Genomic DNA, 20,436 nt, shown 5'->3' on the forward strand with positions numbered 1-20,436 from the left:
ATAAAAAAGATTCTTATAATTGTCTTTTTTTTTTTTAATTTGATTTTGTTTAAATCACAATATTCCATTGCTGGTAATAATGATAAAATAATAAATATTTATTGATTTTAAAATAACAGTAAAGCTAGAATCGATAGATCATTCTCCACAGGTGCATTTTGACATTAAGGAAAATATCTGCATATTTAACGTATTTTTACAAGAATCGGGGGAAATAACAATTCTATATTTAAATAATTAGAAATTTATAAAGAATCTGAATCGGAATTGGTAATTGTATTGGAATCAGAAATTTAGCACGGAATCAGAAATTTAGCACGGAATCAGGAAAAATATTGAAATCGTCCCATCACTAAAAACTATGTTTTGTATGTGATTGGTTCGTAGATTAAACTGTTTTGTACATATATCTTTAAAAAACAAAATGTCTATGTTTGAGTTTACCTGGGGATGGGCACAACTATAGGTGAATTCACACTCTCCAATTAGAGTAATTTTGTTCGTTTTGATGAGCTCCCATCTTCTATTATGACATCAAATGATGGACCCCAACTTGTACTACAATTTCCAGATTCACGAAGTCTCATTTAAAGAACAATATAGAAAGAATTTTTTACTTAAAGTTGAATTCAATTGTTTTGGTATGCTTCAAATTCTTAATCTTTTCAAAATTAATTTATAAAACTCCCTATGTCTGTCTGTCTGTCTCTCTGTCAGTCTCCATATTTTCAAACTCTATCTCTTCCAAAACTAAAAGTCACAGAGCGAAGCTATGGGCCTCAAATGATTGGATTTTTTTTATGCATCGTTCTTTTATGGGTCTTTAGCTGGTTAAAATAGTTTTAAGGGGTTAAAATTGAAAAAAAATCGTTATACATTGTACATTCATCTTGGTTAATTTTAATCAGTTCAAATGCATGTCACGTTGGTACAGTGGTAACGTCACCAGCTTTGAATGCTACAATTTTGCTTTCGGTTTCGATTCTAGCTGATGGCACCCAAATACTTTTTTTTTTACTTTTGAAATTACGACTCTATAATATTTACAAAATCTGAACAAATTAAAATATCATATTTAAGTGTATTTTACGACCAGGCAAAGCCAGGCGACCCCGCCTCTGCTAGTTCTGTCCCTTAAACAGTTAATCTCGCTTGGCCGGACTTTTTTCTTATAGAGTTTCCCCTGACTTGACACCGGCCGATTGACCGGTGTTTTGTCCTCTAACTAGCTGGCTTTCTACTCTGCCGCATGGCTTCGTTTTTCATCTCTAATTATCCTTAGCCGTTTTAAGCCATCACCGGTAAGAAACATTATATTACTCCCTTCCTAAAGACACTTTTTAATACCTTAATATTATTTTTTATATTATTTCATTTTAACTAGGAACTTTATTTTCTTTATCCACGTGTTCGGCCTTATTTCTAACTGTCGCTAATTTCCTTACATACGACTCCCCTATCCACCCCTTTTATAACTTCGTTCAGGACTTTTTTTTCTCTTTGTATTCTGAACAATGATTTTTGTTTCTTTCAGTTTTTTACCTTCAATAAACCTGTTTATGGCATTTTCTGTCTTCAGTGTTTTGACTGCTAGTACGCGTTTATGCTGTTTAAGGATCGTATGTTTCTAAACAAACGCATCCTGGGGACAGTATAGTAAAAAACGGAAGCTTCCCAGCCAGACGGACGGATAACATGTGGAGTACACTTCTACCGTGAGAACTACAAACCCTAGCAACCGTGGCCGTGTTTACACTACAGTTTTACGATACAGAGATAAACGTACACCACTCCAACAATAGTGGTGCCCACACCATTCATTTGCCTTATTACGGACTACCTTTCCCTTCTCCCCTTCAACGATGTCAGACATGTTGAATCGTACAAGGTTTTATGCTTCTCGCTCCTCACGGTCCTCCAGCAGATCATCAGTAGTTGCCGCTATTGCTATCGCTCAAGCAAAGATTGAAGCAGCCAAAGCACGTTTAGCCTTCATAGACAAAGAAATCAAAATAAGGATGGAGTTGGCTCCACACTCCCCAAAGCCCGCAAGCTGGGGCCTCACCACTGGATATAGTTTAAGGTCATATCCAGGACCAGTAGTGAATGAGAAACAGATTGAAAATAACAAATTAAATGTTGCAAATGAAAAGAATTTTATTAATTTAAATCTTTATTTATCTTCACATTTTAATTCTGCTTATAGAGTGACCAAACAAAATGCCACCCATGGAAGGGTTAATAAAACTCATAATCCTTGCTGGGGTTCTCGTCCAGAATCCTCCCTATAGTAAAAAACAAAATTAAAGAAATATCTGTATGATGTATATATCTGTAATGAAACAAAACTATCATATTCCAAAAATCACGTAAATTGATCAAGTATTTTTATTTTTGAATAAGAAAATCAAATTTTGAGTAACAGAAGAGCAGCCGTCTTGTCTGCCATTTTAAAAACCACCTAAAAACAAAAAAGGGGGAGGGAGAACTCAATAATTCAAACTTACAAATCTATGAATTCCCATTAATTGCTTAAAAATGATTTTCTTTATAAAAATTAAACTACTTGATCAATTTATTTTTAGAATATCATGTTTTCGTTTCATCACAGGTAAGTATATATAATACAGATTTTTTTTGTGTGTGTTTTAATATAAGAGGAATTCTGGACATTCTGTAACTCAACCATATTTGATATAAATAAACTATAGTTTATGCCCGATTTGCTCACCAAGTTTCAGTCTTTGATGTCTAACAGTCTTTTACAGGAACCACCAGTGAATTTAATATCCCCTTGACCCTTCCACCTTTGAAGGAAGCTGGTTCAATCGAACTAGGGTGAATGCCATACAACAAACAATAGTCTTTGTTCTATAGCCATTCAATAATGAATAGAAATTTTTATGATCATCTGATCTATTATATAAATTTCACCTGTCTGTTTAAATGCATGTATGTATGTATGTATGTATGTATGTATGCCTAAAACTTTTGATAGAGGCGGCGGATTTTCATGAGATCAGTATCGTTTTGAAGCTCGACCTTTCAGACGACAAATATCGAAAAATTGTCCAAAAACATTAATTCCTTCACCCTCAACTGGGCACTTTTCCACAGGGAGAGGTCGCTTTTTTCACCGACATTTTTGAAAGTCATCCTCTTTTTGATTGACTAGCTTTAATTTAAACATTCATTACTTCCGGTTTGGCGATGGACGCAACAGCAAAATTGTCACATTTTTTTTTTAACGCTCTTTTCCTCCTCCGCAGTACGGGTTCGAGCCTGCCTGCCTACTAAATTTTTTTTTTTTTTTTTTTTTTGCTCAACACACATTTGTAGCATATTAAGACTGTTGGAAATTCATGACTGAAACTTGGTGGACAAGTCATGCATAGATTGATTTTTAATAATACCAAATTTGCAGAGATATGAGTAGTCTATGGCAAAAATCACTGATGAGTGGGGGACGGATTCACAGATGTACGTATAGAGGACAGTACAAGATACAATCTTTTTTCCGAAACAACTCCAATCAGTTTCAAGTATAAAATTAAGAGAAAGACATTGAATATGCATGGTGGAGGGGGGGGGGGTAAAGTAGCAAGTCATTCTTGGATGACATAAAAGTCATTCTCCTGTTCATTGATTTATTTAGAGTTATAGCTTTAACAGCAAATTTAACATTTTCAGTTTTCATAGAGAACTGTTTAAGTGGCAGAAGGAAAGCAAAGCAAAACGAAGAGAGGAGTAGGAAGAGAGAAAAAATAGGAAAAGTGCAAAAAAAAAAGATAAAGCAAGAAAGAAAGTGAAATAAAATTCAGCCAAATTGTGACTAGTTTTGTTATTAACAAAATTAAAGAAGTAAAGATCTAGCAATTTAGTAGAAATCAGCTTTTATAAAAAAAAAAGGAGGTAAGGGTCTAGCAATTTAGCAGAAATCAGCTTTTATAAAAAAAAAAAATGCAGATACAGTTAAGTCCTTTGCAGTTCATTACTACAAATAGGAAAATAATTTTATTTCTTATTAAAATTCTACCTGATAATTTTCCATAATGTTCACAGTTTTTTTCCAAAGCCTATCAAATAGTTTTCCTGTTATTTTATTTTGAACTGTCATATACTGCAGTTGTGTATTAATTGAAACAGCCACCAAAAATTTACATCCATGATGAAGCTCAGACATTTAAGCAAAAATCCACCTTTTATGGATTTAAAAAAAGCAGAAAACTCACAAAAACTGAACATGGTTGTATTACAGAAAAGATTGTGAATTTTATTAAAGATTTCATGGGTGAGCAGCATTTAATTTGGATCTGTACCTTTTATAATGTTCATTGATTTGTCGCTATAATGTTCTTTGATTTGTCTCCGCATCTATTGCATACACCGTTTTTAATATGAGCTAATTCAGTTTTTATGTCTTTCAATCAACACGTTAATATTTTAATGACGCTCTCTTCACATCGATATTTTCTTGTCAATTTCAGCTACAAAGTTTTAAAATAGCTAAAAACATTGGCAAAACGAACGAATTGTTCAATATGAGGTAGAGATAAACTTGAGTCACCTCTCATAAAACTGTACATTCACCACACACAACCAGACGTAAAGATAAAAACGGACGATCCACTGCAGAGGAGGAAGACTAAAGAAATGAGAACAAATGCTACGAGAGAACCAACTCAGCAAGCGACTCCGCTAAATCAACCTCTGCCTTCTGGGATTGCATTTTAATGGAATCATTCAAGACAGTTATGCGCTGGAATATGTCGGTGGGAATCTTTTTACTCGTCCAACTTTCAATCTTTTGAGCATGGAGGAACGCATAAACAGTATCATTGACCTCCTCTTTGATACTGGTCCGGTACATGTAGGGAAATATCTGCTTTATATTGGCCAACGATTCTGCATACATCACTTCATTTCTACTCAGCAAGTTCACAATAAGCACACCTGGTGACAAAAGAGGGAAAAGAAAAGAGCATTAATTCAATATTAAACAATTTTATGAAGAGTCAAACAAATTCTTTCAAAACATTTAAATCAATAAATATTGATTTTAGTTAAAAAGAGTGCTGTAGTTTGTGTGAAGCAAAAGTGATTTTTATATTTTATAAATTGATTTTTATATTTTAGAAAGGCTGTGACAAATTGTGTGGGAACCAGGAAAAATGAGCAAAAAGGAAAAATATGTTAAATGTTCTGAAGGTAATAACTTTTTTAGGTTTTCTTGTTTGATTTATAGAATGTAGGTCAGTTTAGTCTTAATATTTCGAGGCATTGCCTCTTTATCAAAAGTTCTTGCTATAGACCTGATTGTCTTTCTTCCGCTAGAAAGTTATGCATAACTAACAAGTCCTGTCAGGTGAAAGTAAAGGACTTTTAACTTTTCACTCCTTATCCTATCTGTTTAAATCATTTCTATCATGAGAGATTAGGAGCTGGACTTAATTGTTAGTGGCACAAACAAAGATACAAATGATAAAAGTTTAATGTAAAAACTTTTTCAGAAAAATATCACAATTATTACAAATTTTATTCACACTAGAATCAAATACTTAGAAAATACATCTATATATATTATTTCTTTTTGTCTGCCTGTCCATTCCACTTTTTCTCTGAAATTACTGCCTGAAAATTTTATACGGGGTGGAACGGTAAAAGTGTCACCCTAAAGAAAACAACACTACAGCTTTATTTTAAAACTTTTATTGAAAAAATTAATTCAGGCAACTTGATTATGTAGTAGAGCTGATATCAATTCAATGTAGCCACCTTCAGCCTCAATACGGATCCAGACCTGGGAGCATGCTTTTTCCACAAGCGCTGGCGGGAGCTTAGTGAATACTCAGCAAATGACAGCAATCAGGCTGGCTTTAGTGTTGTGGTAAGTCATGTTTGTGATGTTCTCGACATATGACCTGTGAGTTAAGGTCAGAAGAAGAGAGGGGCCCAGTGAAAGAAAGGTACAAATTTGTAGCACTCCTTCTGAAGCCAAGCCTAGGTCTCTTTGGACTTGTGGGCTGACGTAGAGTCCTACTGCCACACACAAGGTTTGCCAGCTACTACCTGATTACACCAGGGAATCACCACATACTTCAGCATATTCAGGTACACTTTGGTGTTGACTTTCAAGCCAACTTAAAGATGTGAAGTGGTATGATGCGGCCCTCACTTGAAACCACACCAAAGACCATAACTGTGGCCGGAAACTTTGTTTTCATCATCCTGGGCACATCCCTGTTATTCATGGCAATCCAGTGATGCATTTTGAAGGTGCAGGCAATGGTCCTGTTGTCATAACTTGGATCAGTAGAGAGCATGAGTTGTACAGCGGCGCATCTCCAATCTCACTTGTTGAACATTGTGTCACTTTCAGACATGATAGAAGGCTCCTATCTCTCTTGAGATATGTACACAACTGACCAACTAGTAGATGGTATGCAACAAAAAAAAGAAAAACAGTTTTCATCAAACGGAAATGGAATCATGTTGTCCTTTCTAGTGCGATAATTTTATTGTTCTACTCTTATGAACCTTTGTTATAATAAAATGCAGCAAACTAAGTATTATGGTATCTGCTTAATGCGCAGTTAGGGATTATTAGGGATTAGTCATTACAATACCACATTTACTCTAGAAGTTTTCTCGGAAACCACTGGTCTGATTGGACTGAAATTTTGTGTGAACCTTTTCTATAAGGTGCTAAGTATTATGGTATCTATTCAATTTTGAAATTCAAATTTGAAACTTTCTCTATTTTCTGACACATTTCGATAAAAAATGAAATGATCTTGGAATTCGTAAACTTGAAGATGAAACAAATGTTGTAGAATGGAACCAAAAATAAATGATTATCTTTAATGCTATCAAAACAAAGACCCTCTCCTTTAATAATTATAAAAAGACTTTTATAACCACTGATTATCACAGCCAATAGCATCCTTCCCAAGAGGCTAATATTTAAATTCCTCAACCTGACATTCACACATAATATGAATAACATAAGTAAACAACAGATGTTGCAAAGTCTGACAAAGAAAGTAAGCTCCCTCTATTGGACTAGAAAACTTATCACACTTGATAGTATTGTATATAATGTACTCAATAAAGCCACAATTCACTTGTGCATGAAGTATTGTTGCTGCATATGGACTAACACAATGACCTTTGACCTTCCCTTCTTGGATGGGATTCAAAAAAAGAATTTCTAATATAATAGGTCCTGCATTGTCTGACAAATCCCAGCCCGTCACATCGCTACAATTTTGTGTCCCCATGCTTATTTTACAAGTCCTTCTTTGGAATGTGCTTTGATGAACTTTCTGCACTTGTACCTCGTCAACAAATATGCTGACTTACCGAACTGACAGCAAAATTCCACCCCTTCACTACAGAGATTCCCAGATGCTGGAAGATTTTCTGCTCAGATTATTTGCATTTTGAATTCACTCACTGCTCCACTTTCAGCATGCAGAAATTTAAGTGTGCTGCCCAGCTCACCTCACCTAAATCCAACCCCTATTACAATAGCCCCTTATATTTCATTGTCAACATACCATTTGGGGGGGGGGGTAAACAAAAATAGTTTATAAAAGAGAGCATAAAACCTTGCGGAGATAAAATGCGTTTCATGTTTTCCAAATTTTCTTTCTCAACAAATGGTTTTGGTGGACAGATTTGACCATAAGAATCTTTATCGTCAGCATCCAAAATGATGACATGATATTTTGTGGCGGCATCTGAAAAGAGATCAACAACAATTTTTTTTATAAAGATGAGAATTCGTTAACCAAAAAATTAAGTTAAATACTTCACATGCAAATAAAATGATTTTTGTCAAGTCAGAGTAACTCAATTCTTGTTTTTTTCTACTGTAATCCTTATTTTTCTTTTTTATGATAGTTGCTCGAGACAGGGCATGAAGCTACTTAATGTAAAGAGCTTAACGAAAAATGATGAAAGAACAAGAGATGATTATTGCAAAGACAGGAGATGGCAGTTGACCTTAATCTTGAAAAAGACCAAGGCTGTAGGTAGAAGGAAAACAGTGAGCAGGAAGGGAGAAGCTGTATTACAACGAAGTATCAAAACAGGGAATTGATAAAAAAACCACTGGATCAACAAGTCAAACGAGCTGTAACAAATGAAGCAGGGAATCGATTAGATAATTCTGAAGAACACATGCCATAATAGTATTTATAAATACTGACTGAGCATAGCAGCATCACGTCTGTGAGAAAAAGGTTGCAGTGAAGAAGAAAGGCTCTCTTTTCAGGTGCTGTCAAATTATTGTAATTATAAAATATTATTATTATTTACCTCGTTGTCAGGAGGGTAGACACAAGGTCAGATATGGCTTTGTTCACCTTGACATCATTCTGATAACCTAGGATATAATGTTTCGGAATTTTCTAAATGAGGATCGATAATTCGTATTATTCAGAACACTGTTCTCATCTTGGATGTTATCCTCACAACATTTCAGACAGTATAACTTTTGACCGTCTTAAATTGTATCTTGTCGAACTCCGAAATCTGCATGGAATTTCCTCTTCTTTCTACTCCCTTCTCTTCTTCTATTTCTGCCCCTCTATTTTCCCTTCTCTCCTCCCCTCACACTCTTCCTGTTCTCTTCCCTTATATCTCTTCTCTTTCACTGTTTAAATTATTTTCTTTGCCTCTTCCCACTACTTTTCTTATCAATCACCATTTAATTACACAAATTTCCCCTTGTGACATCATCCACTGTGCACGGATACAAGCAAGCAAGATAACAGGGTGTTGAGGACACACTCCTATTACCAGGAATAATGAGCTCGTCCATAATGTCACTTCCGGGTTCAAGAAGTGGTTTATGAAAGAGTCAGTGACAGACATGCAAAGCGGATGGCCGTTCACAACTAGTCCTGCCATGTATTGTTCAATTCCCACTTTTATGTATTTTGTTAATACATATTTAATTGTTACTGTGTCTTTTCTAGTCATTTATTCACCCACTAACACCACAACATGTGGATAATATGGTCTCATTCTGTCTTACGTAATTCATAATCATATTATTAGTATTGCCTGCACTGAGGATTGAACCTTCAACCTCTTGAAGAATGCCACTTACAACTGAATTTTACCTAATACTTTATCCATTATGCTAAGAGTTCTTGCATAAATAACACTCGATATGGAGAACAGTATTCTGAATAATCCAAATAATACAACCTAGGATCTGTCCCGAATCATCAGACTCTTCTTTGCCTGAATGAGATATGATCCGGTTCAGTTTTAGGTGTGCCTTCCTATGCATTATCTCCTCCTTTAGGATCAATGGTTGATTTATTACCAGTCACCTAAGATGTTCCAGGATAATAATGGATCTGCTCTTGACTATTTTTTGTATGCTTTCATAGTGCCCCCCCCCCACCTCAGGGAACTGAATCAACCAAGGTTAAACTGATTTCATGCAGGGAAAGCAAATGAATAGTTCTTTGCAGAATATCCTGTTTTGTATATTTTTTAACTAATCAACATCTTATCTGGTTTAATATCTCTTTTACATATTATCCACATTTTTGCCATAAGTTTTGACTCATGACTTAGGTGTGGTTTTGAAAAGCCATTGCACTAGGATGAGCACACTCGAACCTGCTTCTACTTAAAGCCGTTAAAATGAAACTTAATTATGCTAATTAGTATGCTAGTAGTTTAATGAACTTGAAAACAATTCTGATCTGCACAAAATTTCCTTTAATTTGATATGCTACAAGCCATATTTTGTTGATAATTTCTTTGAATCATGTCATGGTGGCTATTTTAATTTCCCGGTCGCCATCTTGGATTTTCATGATATAATAATGGGAAATGATAATGTCCATCAAAATAATACTTCCTATGATGATAAAGCCTTACTTACCATTTTTCTTAGCTGTTTCTATGATGTTTCTACTTAAAGGTGTTAAAATGAAACTGGAATATGCTAATTAGTATACTAATTAGTCCATAAGTTACCAAGTGAGATGGTCGTAAATAATTTGTGGTAGTATGTTAATATGTTCAAAAGTTCATCATAATATCTTAAAAAGATCTGAAGATACAACATTTTAAAGATGGTTTAGTCTGTAAATTGTGCAAATTTCCTACCATTTCAGTTACAAACTTATATGCATTTGAATAGGACTGACTTAAGGCAAAATGTCCAGTGAACCACACATTTTTTGATACTTTGAATGGTCATAACTCCAGTTCAAATGGGCCGATTTTAAAAAATTGAAGATATTATTTCTTTGTTTTTTTATGCTTTTTTCAATAATTTTTCATTTGAGTTTATTCAATCTAAAGAAAAAAATGGTGTGGTATTGCTACTTATAATAATGTTAATAAATTTTAATAATTTTAATGATAATTTTAATAATAATGTTAATAAAATTTGAATAATTTTAATGATAATTCTAATAATAATGTTAATAAAAATTTTAATAGTTTTAATGATAATTCTAATAATAATGTTAATAAAAATTTAAATAATTTTAAAGATAATTCTAATAATATTAATAAAATTTTAATAATTTTAATAATTCTAATAATAATTTTAATAAAAATTTGAATAATTTTAAAAATAATTCTAATAATAATGTCAATAGAATTTGAATAATTTTAATAATACTGGCCAACATACTTTTTGGTGGCCAAGGTTTCTAAGCTGATTTAAACCTACTTGAGAGTGCTGATTCCAAAAATCATATTATTTTTTTCTCATCAGGTCAAGTTGTTGAGATATTTGCTATTTTATACCTTTGTGTTACCTTAAAATTAAGTTTTCTGCCTTCCTGTTTTGAACCCATTATCTCTCTTCAAGTTACTCTTAACTAAAAAGTTACTTTCTTCCTAATTTCCTCTTCTAGTGAGTCTTTACTTCCTTTTCGCAACCACTAGCAACACAGCAACACAGTTCGCCACTTTCTTTTTATCCACCCTCATCCCCGGCATCAATGGTATGTTTTGCTCATTTCTTCTTCTGGACAATGTGTTTGTTTACTTTGTCATACAACGTGACATTTCATGTTTCATTTCTTTACGAACTTATTTAGTCTTTCGATTTCTTTAACTCCTTCATTTTCCTACCCTCGTTTGTTGTTATTGGTTTTACTTTCTCATGTCGTCATTTTTACCTTTCAGTTTTTACTTCTCCTCTTTAAATAAATATATCTGTAGATTATGTACTAATCTTCAGAGTCATTATTATTTTTAGAATAGTTTATCTGACTGAAGTGTAGGTGTGTGTGCAATGATATGTTTCTATACACAGTCTAGCTTCATAATTACAATTGTAGGTTGTTATTATGATTAAGACTATGATAACAGCATATTCTTTTCCTGGTTTTGATTCTCAGGTATATATCCGTTGATATCTTATACGCTTTTATATAGAGTGATGTGGTTCTCGGTTGATTATGTCTAACTGTGTCGGATATATACTCGAGAGCAAAAACAATGAAAAGAATATGCTGTTGTCCTAGCCCTAATTATAATGTATGTTAATTGTGACATCACAAACCTTGAAGTAAAAGTCAAATTTGCCATACAATGACGTATGTAATTGGTAAGAAGTGGACACTGAGTATTAAATAGACCTACAGATTGTGGCATGTTTTTGTTGATTTTTGCATCAAAATAACGTTTATTCTCTTAATGTTAAGGATTCATTTATAAGTCAGACAGTAAGCTGAAATCTTACTTTCATTGGAAATTTTTGGAGCAAAAATTAAGCATGGCTACTCATCATCTAGGCGACATTGTTTAAACAATCCAAATGTGTTTTGCTATATTTGCAGAGAATATATGTTGCAAACCAACAGGAAACGGATCAGTGAATTTGTGAAGTGTGCTGATCTTGCTTACTTCAAAGTAATGCTGGGTGATCAAGATATTGTATGCAAGCAATATATTGAGCATCCTCGACACCGGACAAAAAAAGGATAGAAGTCACTCCGTTTTGGTATTCCAATTGTCTGGCGTGAACCGAAAAGCCATTTCAATGATTGCTATTTCTCTGCAGTCAAAATGAAGGGAATTAACAGATAGAACAGGAATTCAGGTTTTGTCCACTGACAGTATGAAGTCATTGTTTCAAATGCCAGTTTTTCTCTTTCTTCACTATCACAGCTTTTTTCTGAAGGAGAACTTGATGATCTGATTAGAGATTTTAACCTTTCTAAAGAATCTTCTGAACTTTTAGCTTCAAGACTCAAAGAAAAATATCTACTTCAGTCTGGAACTCTCATAACCTTTTACAAAAAAATGTCATATTGAATTCTTGCCATATTTCACTCAGGAAAACGATGTATATTGCAACAATGTTGCCAGCCTGCTGCAGGAGCTTGGTGTTGAATAGTATTATTCTCAAGATTGACGCCTTTTTATAGACATTTTCAAAAGAAGTTTAAAATGTGTTCTTCACAATGGCAACTTTTATGGATCAGTTCCTGTAAGCCATTCAACGACCCTTAAAGAAAAATATGATGAAATCAAATTTGTTCTGGAAAAGATTTCATACAGACAGCACCAGTGGATTATATGTGCTGATTTGAAAATGGTTGGGTTTCTCCTTGGCTATACAAAATTTCCTTGCTTCTTGTGTTTGTGGGATAGCAGGGCAAGACAGAGAACTGGATAAAAAAGATTGGCCTGTGCCCAGTGAACTGATTGCTGGCTCTCTCAATGTTCTGGCTTCTCCTTCGACAGAGCGTTCCAAAATTGTGTTTCCTCCTTTGCACATAAGGCTTGTCATCATGAAACAGTTTGTGAAGCCTCTTGAGAAAGATGGCAACTGTTTCAAATATATTTGTATGAAATTTCCAGGCCTAACCATAGAGAAATTAAAAGCTAGAATTTTTGATGGACCCCCAGATTTGAAATTTTATGAATGATAAAAATTTCTCTAATTTTATGAATCCTGCAAAATTGACTGCCTGGATGGTGTTTACAAATGGAGTAAAATTCTTCTGGGAAAAAAATAAAAGCACCCAACTACAAAGAACTGTTTGAAACATTACTCATAAGTCTCCATCAACTGGGTGCAAATATGAGCATCAAGTCACATTTTTTGCGCAGCCATCTTGCCGATTTTCCAGAAAATCTAGGTGATATGAGCAACGAGCAAGGGGAGCACTTCCATCAATACATCTGTGACATGAAAGTTTGCTATTAAGGTTGTTGGGGTTCCACCATGCTCACAGACTACTGTTGGTTTATCAAGTTTAGATAAATGCCGGAGCCCGTCATTCTAGAAAATTTATGAATGATGATGCCTATGTTTAGCATTTTTTAGAACTTCAAACTTTAATTGAGAATATTTTGGTGTGATTTCATGAATATGTGTCTTAAAGTTAGACTTCATAGCTCAGTGGGGGATGCCCTTTTCTCTTCCCTGCAACCTCTTTCCGACAGAAGAGACGTTGCAACCCTGTCTCTGCTTTATCATTATTTTCATGGCAAGTGCTCATCTGACCTTCAATCTATGGTCCCCTCCTTGCCAAACTTTCATGAAAAACACTTATCTAGCCAAAACCACTATTAATAATTTCCCGCACTCTTTATCTGTGCCTAAACCTAAATGTAGATTCCATGAACAAAGCTTCTTTCTTAGAACTGCACGCCTGTGGAACTCTCTTCCGTTTGCCTGCTTTCCAGCTGACTACAATCTGATTGTCTTCAAGTCCAACGTAAACAAGTTCTTGTTCTTGATGAACCGTCTCCCTAAGTAATCCAATTTACAAAATTCCCACTACTTATGTTTACTATGCTATAATCACAATGACTAATGTATACCCATTAACCCTATCCTCGAGTGGCCTCCGAGCCTTGATGTGGTGACTCCTGTGTAAAAAAAAAAATTATTGTTTCTCTCTGTTTTTATTATAGCTATCAGCTTCCTACGGGGGGGGGGGGGGGGGGTACACCATAGCAGGAAAACTAGACCTGATAGAAAAAAAGTGACAGCATTTCTGGAATCAGCGCCCTTAAATTAGGTAAAACCAGTAGAAATATCTTAGACACTATGACAATATTTTTTTGTTGTTGGCCTGCGTAATTTTAATAATAATGTTAATAAAAATCTGAATAATAATTTCAATTGCTCATATAATCGTATAAACAGAGTTTGTGATTAATCTTATTACAGGAACACTGCCTTTGTTGTTTATGACATTAATGAACTTTGTTGTAAAAAATAAATGCCAACTTTCATGTTCAATTCAATAAATCAGATAAAAAATGTCCTTTAAAAAGACATTTTTTTTTATCTGATTTCTTTAATTCCTCACATGTCAATCTGCCCATCTAATTCAAAGAGTTATTTTAAGAATTGCCCATTTTCTGACCCATCCCACTCCAGTTCTAGCTTTTCATCCATGCCATGAACATATTTTGTTTATTTTGAAATTTGCATTTTTTTAAATGAAAAGAGTGAAAAAATGTTGCACTGAATCATTAAATTATTTTTTGTTAAAGACAATCATTTTACTCTCACGGAATTTACTATCTCACATTTCAGATGGGTATAGATTCTTAGGAAACCTAACTTTTTTTTTCTTCTTTCAAAGGATTAATATAAAATAGAAACAAAGCAAAAAAGAAAAGAAAAAGGAAAGACAAGAAATTTTAAAACAGAAACAAATATTTAAAAAAAAAAGATGAAACCAACCATTTTCTGCACATTCTTGAATGAAGTTTAAACCATCTGCTATATGAGCGGTCATCCTATCATCTTCTCCAAAACCAAACCATTTCGAAGCCACGCTCACCATTTTAGCATCAATATCAACAACGTCCAGGCAAACCTTAAAAAAAAATAAAACAATCTACAATTTATCTTTGCCCAATATGTTCATCGTCGTTGTGTTGGTAAGTTGCTAACAACATGTCAACGTTTAAAAGAAAACTGCCTTTAATTAATGACATAGATTCAAAATGTTTTTTGGGGTCATTTTTCATTATGCAGAATTTTTTTATTAAATTTTTTTGTATTAAATTGAATTCTTAAAAAAAAAAAAAAAATAACTAAATTCACAGAACCTTAAAAATGTCCACATTCTCTCTATAAATAAAAAATACAGGGGAACATTAAAAAATGTACCCGCCCATGGAATCGTTAATAAAATTCGCAATCATTTTTCTATCCAATCATACATGGTATAAATAAACATCACTCTATGCCTAACTTTCTCCATCAAGTTTCAGTAAGAAATGTCCAACAGTTTTTGTTTTATCACCATTCAATTATTAACACATTTGGTTACAGTATATCAAATTGTCAATAACTCTGACTGACTAACAAAATTTTGACCTGGAGCCCTCTTCAATTCTGTCGATGAAGACATTATCTTTGAGATAACCTCAGATAAAAATCTGCAGAGTTATGGTTCAGTGAGTTTAAAGCCAATTTAGGATCATACCTCCTACTGATGAGAGGTTCACCAAAGTGTTTCCCCACCGGTGATACATATAAAAACTATTGGAAATCTATGACTAAAATTTGATGGACAAGTCAGGTATAAGCTGAAGTTTTTATTTGTACTGGATAGCAGAAAGAATTATAGATGTTTTTAATGATTCCATAAGTTGCATTTGAGGTGAGGGTTGCATGTTTGTATAATATTGTCACTATACATTTGTATACTTGTGTTTGTATGCAATGTTGCACATTATATATTAACATAGGCAGTCAGTATAGCATAATCACTTTGACACACTAGTTCCTGCGGAATCACCGAAGTTAAGTAACATTGAACCTGGTCAGTACTAAATGGGTGATCATTTCAGACTTCCAGGTGCTGTATGTGCTCTCCGCTTATCTCGGCATTGTTTCCAGTCGTCCTGGACTTCTACTTGCTACTGGACCAAAGCAGTGCCGATTCAGGAGAGGTGTGGTTGAGGATTGTGCTACCCTTGCTTCACAATTATATGCACAGCTACCCATACATAGGGTATCCTTTGTCTTTCAAGACTGAACGAAGGCTTCATAGACAGTCAGGGTAGAAGGTACCGTCCAGACAGCTTTAGCCATTTTTGCAAAGAAAGTTTGCTGTCACCTTCCCACACTGTAATTCAAATGCATATAAAAAAAATCAAGTACAAAAATAATAAATAAACATAAGATAATCAAAGAAGGTTGAGTAAGACAAATGGTGGTAATTGTATCGATTGGTGATCTTTTAAACCAACGCATTTTAGGTGAAAACATTATTATGTGATAATCTGTCATGTCAAAATTAGTATAAATTCCAAAAATTACACAAAAGTTATCTAGTAAATTAATAATTAAAACTAAGAATAGAATTTATTGAATTATCGAATTTTATCATATCCTTCAATGTGGAACAGTTGTGTGAATAATTAAATTTGACAAACTGAATTATCCCCCTTGATTTAAATCAAGGGTTCAACATGTTTTAAACAGAATCGTGGATGATTATTTGTTAAAAATACATCTACTGGACTTTTTTTGTAATTTTTGGAATTTATACTAATTTCGACATGATAGAGAAGCACATAATGTTTTCACCTGAAATGCGTTGGTTTAAAAGATCACCAATCGATATAAGCACCTACATAGATTCATCTAAATAAATTGAAAAGTATTTCTGAAATCAAATATGAAAAATACTACATAAATCAAATAAAAAATAATCAAGGGAGGTTTAATAAAAGCATACACAATGTAAGTAGCTTCATCTAAACACTATAAAATAGTTTCAGAAATAATACATATTATTATAGCACAAGGAAGGACTAACCCACATTATTCCAAGCAGAAATTTAATCTGGTATTCAGACTGCTGAGGTTTTGTTCTTAGGAAGGTGATGTTCATCAACACTGCTGGGGAACTATGATAAAATGAATAGTTTGTTTGTAAATGCCATGGAAAACAACTGATGATCTCTACATGTGTTAAGATTGCTGTAAATTCCTGAGAGTAAACTACCGTGGTAATTGCAAAAAATTGATTGACTTACAAATTAGAGAAATTTTCCAACAAAGGGCTTGGGACTAAATATATTTTTTAATAACATCTTTAATAGTTTGAAAGAAATATATATATAATGATTACGTTCTTGTGGTTTCATAGATGTTAATCCAAGGAATTCTTGGAATTGAGACAAAAAATTGGAATTTCTGAATTTGGAGAAGCACAGTTGAGACTAGTGACCTGATAACACTGGATTCAGAAAGAAAATCACATCTGAAACATATGTAGTTGCATAAATAAAGTAAAAACTATTCAGTATATATATATATATATATATATATATATATATATATATATATATATATATCTCACACTCTCATAAATGCCTCTCACCTGCTACTTAATTGGCTATAAAGTGAGGCTTGCTGTTTGTTTGTAAATAAACAAGCAGCTCGAGTACTGTAAAAGCAGTGGGTGAGTGTTCATTTAAATGGACATTTGTTGAGGTCATTTGTGAGCACTGAACCCATGGGCCAGTGGGAAGAACTGCTGACTATCAACGCGATGGTTGGAGGTTCAATCCCTGGCTAGGGAAAGATGCTAGTCTAGCCACACTGAAGAATTATGATACAACGAAAAAGTACTGTATGTGGCTGACTATATAATCTTTTAAATATTTTAAAATAATTATTTTGTAAATATATTTTCAATATTATTGTAAATTCTTAATATAAAAATATTGAAGATAAAGCATTATTATAGCTAACTAAGAGCAAAAACAGGCAATATAAAGCTACAAATGTATCATATTTTCTCTAAGTGCAAGCAAAAGCAGAATATACATCCATAAATGTCTTAAATCTAGATTTTTCAAACATAAAATTCTCCTAAGCAGACGGTGATACCAGTTATTTAGCAATAAAAATTTTGGCTTCAATTTGAAAAATTTGATAAAGTTAGAAATATTGTGGTAAGAAAATCTGAAATCCTTTTCATAAAAATACTGGGTTCACCTTCTTGATGAGAAATTTTTGTTTTCTTTGTTTGTCCTAGAGCATGTATTCTTCTAGTATTTTATATATATATATATATATATATATATATATATATATATATACCATCTATTTTGGCATATAAGACGACCTTTAAAATTAAAAAATCATCTTTAAAAACCAATATTTCATAAGATACCCAGTGTTGCAATCTCTAGCCTAAGCTAAATAAACGTGGTTTCGTGATTTAGCAGTCGTCTTATACAACCGATATATGATAAATTTATGAAAATTTGCTTCAATTTTGTACCTCGTCTTATCACACAGTCGCCTTATACGCTGAAATATATGGTGTATGTGTATATATATATAATAGCAGGCCACTCAGCATTGCCCAGTCTTAAAATATGCATGAATATTATATTTTAATTCATACAGAAACTGAGACATGTGCATGTGAGTCTTATTGTTTTCTAAACAGTTCACGTTTTGTAAGTAAAAAAAATACTTGAGCTGAGATCAAAATCAAAACCTAAAGATAGTGAGTCAAGTGCGATAACCATTAGGTCAGTTTGCCACAATCTCCAAAAAGTGTTTTCAAACTTACTTATTCTTAGCATAAGGAAGCTGTCATGTGAATGAGTCATGCAAGCACAGTCGTGAAACAGTTGACAAACAGATAAAAATCCAATGACACCCCCCTCCACCAAATACCAATTTTTCAATTTTAACCAATTAGCATCCTTTTTTTTTTTTTTTTTTTTTTTAGGATGAAAATTGATTAAAAAGGTCTGAATACTCTATATACCAAATTTCACGACTGTAGATCAAAAATGTGTTGAGTATATAGGTTGAGAGTTGTCCTCACACACACACAGACATTCTCCCTTTTATAGATATATACATGCGTATGTGTGTGCAATTTTTTCAGTGGCTGATCAATGTAACAGCAATAAACAACCATTTTGATCAAGCTCATTTTGGCAATAGAAATAGTTCCTTGTTTTAATATAAAAAAAATTGGCTCTTATCCAGAATTCACCATATCCGTGACAAAACGAAAATATCATATTACAAAAAAAAAAAAAATCACATAAATTAGTTTTATTTTTATAAAGAAAATCATTTTTAAGCAATTAATGGAAATTCATAGGCATTACAACATCAATCTAGCAAGTATAAATTATTGTTGAGTTATCTCCCTTTGATTTTTTAAAAATATTTTTCAAAATGGTGAGTGAGATAGTCACTCTTCAGGTAGTTCAAAAATTTGATTTTCTTATCTAAAAAATAAAATTCCTTGATCAATTTATGTGATTTTTTTTTTCTAATATTATAATTTTTGTTTTGTCAAGGGTACATACATCATACAGATTTTTGATTTTGATTTTTTGGTTTTTTAATATGGAGAAATTCTGGAACAAGAACCAAAATATTTTATTTTGATATAAAACTGTTGGATTTTTGATTGATTTGTTTGAAAAATGTTAAATTTCTCTCCAACATATTTCATGAAATGGATACTTCAGCAACAACAACAAGAATAAAAAAAACTAATAATAGCAACCTGTAGCTATCTTCACTATGCATACCAGAAGTGCATGGCCATGGCTTATAAAAACAACACAAATCTATCTATGTGCTTCTGTAGCCGAGGAAATTCGAAATTTGTTGACTCTCTTCCAAGGATCTTCACCCAAAACATTCCTTTCGTGTTTTTCATGCCAAAGAAATATATAAAATGGCAAAGAATCAAAAATGTTTGGAAGCCACCATAAATAAAAAAATAAAAAATAAAAAAAAACAAGATTACATGGAAGCAGTTAATTGGACTCCTTCGTTGCTTCAATCTGATAGAACTTGTACGAGAAAAGACGAGCACTTCAAAATTCAGGTTTTCTACTTAACTCTGTGGAATTGAGACAAAATACAAAGAGGAATAGAAGTAAAAAAATAAATAAATAAATACGAGGTGGCCATTTTTTATTGTTAAACAAATCTGAATAAAAAAAAGCTTTTTAAATGTATAATATTAAGTAAATGTTCTATTTCCCTAATTAACTAGAAACTTCACTAATTATCTCCCCTTTATCATAACTCATTGACAAGTATCTAAGTAGCTATATGTATATACTTATAAAAAACTATAGATCTTTGTTATCTTGCTTGCGTGTATCCATGTTGCACAGTAGATGATACCACAGAGTGCAAACAGCATAATTAAATGGTGACTGAAAAGTAGTAGGAAGAGGCAAATGAAATAATTCAAATAGAGAAAGAGGAGAGAGATAAAGGAGGAGAGAGAGAGAGAGAGAGAAAAGAGAGAAGAGGATCAGGGGAAGGAGAGAAAGAGGAAGAGTAAAAGGAAAATAGAGGAAGGGAATGGAAAAAGAAGGAAAGAGAGAGAAGAGGGGAAAGGGCAAGAAAAGGGTGAAAAAGAGTAAGAAAAAGAAAGAGAGAGAGAAAGGGAGAGGGAATAA

At 33.1% G+C, this 20,436-nt stretch overlaps 1 protein-coding gene across 1 annotated transcript in view; it reads right to left on the reverse strand.

Moving 5' to 3' along the window:
* Positions 1-4,247: 4,247 nt before the first annotated feature.
* Positions 4,248-20,436, reverse strand: part of LOC145292994 (eEF1A lysine and N-terminal methyltransferase-like) — a 52,972-nt gene continuing 36,783 nt past the window's right edge. Inside the window, exons 12-14 of the mRNA XM_080139247.1 lie at positions 14,699-14,834; positions 7,611-7,742; positions 4,248-4,953 (exon numbers count right to left, since the gene is read on the reverse strand). Coding sequence (XP_079995373.1) covers positions 4,667-4,953; positions 7,611-7,742; positions 14,699-14,834 — 555 coding nt within the window. The 3' untranslated portion in view covers positions 4,248-4,666. The remainder of the gene's footprint in view (positions 4,954-7,610; positions 7,743-14,698; positions 14,835-20,436) is intronic.

This window comes from Euprymna scolopes, chromosome 14 (genome assembly GCF_053919585.1).
Source record: "Euprymna scolopes isolate OS-2025 chromosome 14, ASM5391958v1, whole genome shotgun sequence".
In the NCBI taxonomy this organism is placed as follows: Eukaryota; Metazoa; Mollusca; class Cephalopoda; order Sepiida; family Sepiolidae; genus Euprymna; species Euprymna scolopes.